Source organism: Dioscorea cayenensis, chromosome 2 (assembly GCF_009730915.1).
Source record: "Dioscorea cayenensis subsp. rotundata cultivar TDr96_F1 chromosome 2, TDr96_F1_v2_PseudoChromosome.rev07_lg8_w22 25.fasta, whole genome shotgun sequence".
In the NCBI taxonomy this organism is placed as follows: Eukaryota; Viridiplantae; Streptophyta; class Magnoliopsida; order Dioscoreales; family Dioscoreaceae; genus Dioscorea; species Dioscorea cayenensis.
Window position 1 is genome coordinate 6,803,354 of NC_052472.1, and position 5,571 is coordinate 6,808,924.

General features: G+C 37.7%; 1 protein-coding gene across 1 annotated transcript; it reads right to left on the bottom strand.

Annotated features, from left to right (window-relative positions):
• Nucleotides 1-2,095: 2,095 nt before the first annotated feature.
• Nucleotides 2,096-5,206, bottom strand: LOC120270301 (receptor-like protein EIX1). Its single transcript, XM_039277316.1, has 2 exons — nucleotides 4,831-5,206; nucleotides 2,096-4,188 (listed from the first exon to the last, which is right to left on the bottom strand). The coding sequence occupies exons 1-2, from the start codon at nucleotides 5,195-5,197 to the stop codon at nucleotides 2,267-2,269; spliced, it is 2,289 nt and encodes a 762-aa protein (XP_039133250.1). The 5' UTR covers nucleotides 5,198-5,206; the 3' UTR covers nucleotides 2,096-2,266.
• Nucleotides 5,207-5,571: the final 365 nt, after the last annotated feature.

Here is a 5,571-nt window from a genome sequence, read left to right on the forward strand (position 1 = left end):
GGAGCCCCTTATCCAACTTTTCCAAAATCTCCTCTTCTGTCTATCATCATTTGAATCACAGGTTCTCCTTGATTGATAAATGGATAGGGTTGGCATTTGTTATGGAAGCTTTCTTTAGCTCTCCGTGTGAAACATTTCTTGTGGACTCTTTTTCATGGCAAGTTATCTACTTCTAACTTCCTGTATTTTCGGAATCTGGGGCCTAACAACCCATGTGCTCTGTGCAACCTGTTTCCAGAAACTATTGATCACCTTTTCGGCTCCTGCTCTAAAGCCTACTTGATCTGGTCCTATCTCAGCCGTGTCTTAACACTCATATTCAATTTGCTAATGGCTTTGCATCTGGTTCTTGGTTAATTGATAGCAGTTACTCTAATCACATTGTTTTAGTCATTGCAGCAACCGCTTGGTTCATATGGAAATCCTGATGTGATATCATCTTCCGCAATGCCAATCTGAATCCCCCCACCCTTGTATGTAAAGCTATTACTCATGTGCAGGATTACTTGGATTGCCAGAAGGTTTTGTTGGGCATGCGACTAATCTTGAACAATTTCTCCCATGCCGATGAACTCTTCCTCTTTGTCCATGCCAGCACCAACCAGTGCTCAATGGTGAGTTCTGTCGGATTCTTTGTTTCCAATGCTCAGTATACTGTCTCTCTTGCAGGTTGCTACTCCCAAGCTCTTGAAGATAATGCACTGGATTTTCTCTTCGCGCTTCGAGTGGCACTGCAAGTGATGTTGGACTCATACTATTCTATCAAGAACATTTTTGTTGACGCATCCGCACCTCTTTCTGTCATCACCAACCCTGATCCAGTAATTACCTGGCACTTTAGATCTCAGATTGACTTAATCAGATCCCTCTTAAACATGCTTGGCTCTCCTGTCATCCATAGCATCCCGGGGTCTTGGATGCTTCCTGCTACTTCCCTAGCTAATTTTGGATTCAATGACCCAGCCCTCAACCTGTTTCTGTTTGGTAGAGACTTGCCACACTGGCTAATGAGATGTTTCATTGATTCTGGATTTGTATTTAGTTTCTAGTTTTGGTTGCTTTTGTAACTTCCTCCCTCTTTTTGTTTCCATTTATTTTTTAATAAATTAGCCCCCTCCTGGGGTTCTTTTTTTAAAAAAAAAACACCACTACTTTTCAGCGAGACTTAAAATTGAAGCTCTTAAATTCCTACACCGACACCTTATAAAATGGAGTCAATCCAGCTGGGCCATGAACTCTTTGGTCAATACTTTTCATTATTAACTTCAAAACTGGGATGAACAACTTTAAGACTTATTACCACCACTACTTTCAGTGAGACTTAAAATTAGAGCTCTTAAATTCCTACACAAACACCTTATAAAATGGACTCAATCTAGCTGGCCATGAATTCTTTGGTCAATACTTTTCATTATTAACTTTAAAGCTGGGATGAACAACTTTAAGAAGTATATATTTTGGTTTGGACAAGGAAGATCCCTCCAACTGAGAAAAAAAATGATGGAAGGCAGATGACTCACACAAAAAAAATTCCAAATGCACTTCTGTCTTTGGAAGAATAGTTAACACTATTTTGCATCAAAACTAAATTCTTTTTATACATGAACACCCTTTCTTAAAACATAAGAAAACACCTATTTTTCTAACATCAATATTTTTTTAAATTAAATTTTTAAGATAATCACCAAATAAGTTATCTCTTGTTTATGATATAATCTAATAATTATTTATTTATAATTTATTAAAGATGAATATGATTATTATAAGAAAACCGCATGTTTTGGTAAAAAAAAAGTTAAACTATTTTCAGTCCTCTTTAATTTTCTCTCCCACAAACATTATAATAATATATTTTTATAAATATAATAGATAAAACACAAATTTTATTCTGAGAAAAAGTCTATATCACAATGGCAAATCATGTCCCACATAGTTTAAGCAAGAAATCATAGATTTTTTTTTTTAACAAAAACGACAAGCGTTATATACATCTAGGGAGTGTGATTAAGACTGGAATTGATCATCCAACTTTGCTGACCTTTCACTTTGTGACACAGGATTTGAGGATTAAATCCGCACTTATAACTGTAGATTTATTACTATCACTGTATCCAGTAAGACTTAAACTCAAGACCAAAGATATTATAATGTCATTTTACATTATTTGTACAACCACGGGCAAGCATGAGCATATCACCAAGCTATACACAATAACATGCATGTGACTATTGGCACCATACTTATACGTCTACAAATTAGTTGTTTTTCACTTCCAAAGACAATCCCCAGTAGCATGTATCAAATAGTCAACAAATTGAAAATATGCGAATCCCCATTTCTTGTTGAGCAGCAACACGCCCCACAGAATCCAAAACCCAAGAATGTATCCCAAGGCAATGCTCACGTAGAACCCTATCTTCTCCACCTCATCTTCATCTTTAGGGGACCATACACTAGATTGTCCATCAATATTTTCACAGTTATTATGCAATGGAAAACCACAAAGGGCATTATTTCCAAGATAGATAGAAGGATCTGGAAGCGCTGGGAACTGCCCGCTGTGTGGAATTCTTCCAAAAAAATTGTTATATGATAGGTTTAGATGACTTAAGAAAGTTAGCATGATCATTGTTGTTGGAATAGTCCCTGAAAGATCATTCTTTGATAAATCAAGTGATTCTACCCTCAATAACATGCCGATCTTTTCTGGAATTCTTCCCGTCAAATGGTTTTCAGATAAATTCAGATTTTGTAAATAAGAAAGATACATTAGTTCTTCAGGAATCTCCCCTGATAACTCGTTTCTTGAGAGATCTACAGAAATGAGAAGTGGGAGTAACTTATCATATTGAACATCTCGCCCTTTTAAATTCACCTTGATACTATCCATGTAGCCCAATACAAGTTTACTTGATACCATGTAAAGAACTTCCATGTTGTCAACATAACCAGCGGCAAGTTTATCATATATCACAAGTGCAACCTTTCTGTTATAGGAGATAGCGGGAGCAAACTTCATGGCTCTAAGGTTACCCAGATTGTATGGTATGGTACCTGACAGATGGTTATATGCAAAGTCTATGACCCGAAGATTAGTAAGGTTACCCAACTCAGGAGGAATGTTACCAACAAGCATGTTCTGTCGGAGTTGAAGTACCTCCAGGTTTAGTAAGCTTTTTGCAAGCCAAGTAGGTATGCTTCCACCAATCTTATTCTGGCCAAGATCAAGAGTCCTCAATGCTTTACAATTTCTCAAAGATAAAGGGAGCTCTCCCGACAAATTATTATTGCTTAAGTGCAAATAAGCCAAAGATGGAGAACAGAGGGTTGCAGGAATACCTCCATATAATTTATTGTCGGAAAAATCAAAAGTGAATAATCTTGGGTGGAGAGAATGATTCCAGCAATCAGGAATTACTCCTATAAGCTGATTTTTAGAGAGATCAAGAGCTACCAGCTTCTTCAGATAACATAATGTTTTTGGGACCCTTCCTGCTATCTTATTGGAAAACAGAAGCAAGTACACTAAATTTTCAGGAAATTGTGGCACTGATCCTTCAAATGAGTTTCCACTTAGATCAACATACCGAAGATTGGAGAGATGCTCTAATGAAGTAGGAAGCTTTCCTCGGATATCATTATGTGATAAATCTACAATTTGAAGATTCTTTGAAAAGTTCCAAAACCAGTCTGGTAAACTGTCTGAAATACCAGCATTCGAAAAAACAGCAGCTGAGAGATTCTCCAACTTTTGAATCCATGAAGGAAATCCTGGTCCTAATTTAGTGTTCCACATGACAAGCATCTTTAAGCCAAGAGGAGGTACCCATTGTGAACCAAAATCAACCCTGAATTCATTAGCAGAGAAGCCAAGATGCTGAAGCTTTGCAAGACCAACCAAGTGAGCCTCAGTGAAAACACCTGTCAAATTATTATAAGCAAAATCCAAAAACACAAGTTTTGGATAGAGTTGACCCAAATTGACTGGGACACTTCCGTTAAATGCATTGCGAGAAATATCCAATTTTATCAAAGAATGAAGCCTGAGTTGAAGGAATGGCCCATGAAATGAGTTGTAATAGAGATTGAGCATCCTGAGAGACTTGAGATTTCCTAGCCAATCTGGAAAATGCCCTGTGAGTTCACTGCAGACCCAGCTCAGTATCTCCAAACTATCTTTGATGCAACCTGAAAACACTTCTCCAAGTTCATTCAAATGACCATTCAAATATTTATTCCCTGAAAGATCCAATGAGGTCAACATGCAGAGGTTTCCTAAGCTCAGTGGCACTCCATCTTCTAGGACTCTATTGTTGGCAAGGTTGAGGACTCTAAGAGATGTTAAATTTCCGATAGCACTAGGAATAAGCTTTTCGAAAGCATTGGCACTCAAATCTAGACTCTCAAGGCTTGTTAACTTGAACAACCAAGATGGGACTACAAAATGAACAATATTACTAGAGAGATCAAGAATTTTAAGCTTTGTAAGATTAACATGTGCAAGAGAATGAGGAATCTCAAGCTTGCAGTTTGATAAGTATATTTCTGAGACTAATGGGAGGGTGTTAAGTGATTCCAGCCAATCAGGTGCTTTGGAGAGATCAACAAAATTCAAGTTGAGGTATTGAAGAGAAGAAAGATTTGAGAGCCAGTGATTTCTAAGTAAATGGAGATTGTTGCAAGGCATGGAGAAAACACTAGAGAGATCAAGGCGATGCAAGCTTGAGAGATTGCCAAGCTGATGAGGAACTAGTCCGCTAAAGCCAGCACAAGAGAGATCAAGATAACGGAGATGTTGCAATGAACCAAAGAAGGCAGGAATTTGAATACCTCCAAAGAAGTTCATGCTGAGGTCCAAGTATTGCAAGTGTTTCAAGCCAAGCAAAGCATGATTGATCTTTCCTTCCAGCTGCTCAGAACGTAGGCCATATTGAAACATGTTATGAAGAGGCCTCTTGTTCCCAAGATCAAGTTGCACAACATACCCTGTTTGGTTATCACATTGAACTCCGCTCCAAGTGCAGCAGTCTTGGCCAATCCAAGACGATAGCCGTCTTCCGGGATCTTTAAGCCCTTCTTTGAAATCAAGAAGTGCTTTCCTTTCAGATTCTCTGCATCCGTTAATTGAAACTCCATTGCAGAGACTGACTTGTAGGTAGAGAAAGACCAGGAGAACTGCAGTGAGCTTCACACCCATCGATAAATGGCTTTCTTTTCTCTGTGAGTTGTTATTTTATTATTTAAGGATATATATAACATTGCATGATGGGTAGTAAAGTAGAAAGGTGTAGACTTAGTCAAGAACATCGTCATCAATGCATTTATTAGTGACTTCCTTCTGAGGTAGATTGGCAACTGTTTCAGGACCCAACTGTTTTAGTATGGAAAGTCAAAAAAGAAAAAATTAACCTCAATATGGAAAGTAAGTGAGAATTTATTAATAGTCTGAGATTGTGAAAGTAGGCCTTCTTTGCACAAAAGATTTAACATGTTCCTTAACCTCTACTTGATATGTCAGCTTTTCAGCTCTTTTAACACCCCCCAAAAAAAAAAACTCTGCATGATATTTTC

Excerpts from the sequence above, each read along its gene's own strand:
- LOC120270301 (XM_039277316.1), bottom strand. The coding sequence starts at position 5,197 with ATGGGTGTGAAGCTCACTGCAGTTCTCCTGGTCTTTCTCTACCTACAA. Across the intron at positions 4,189-4,830 it reads CAGCATGAACTTCTTTGGAG|GTTGCATCAAAGATAGTTTG; the intron begins GTATTCAAATTC and ends AAGTGTTTTCAG.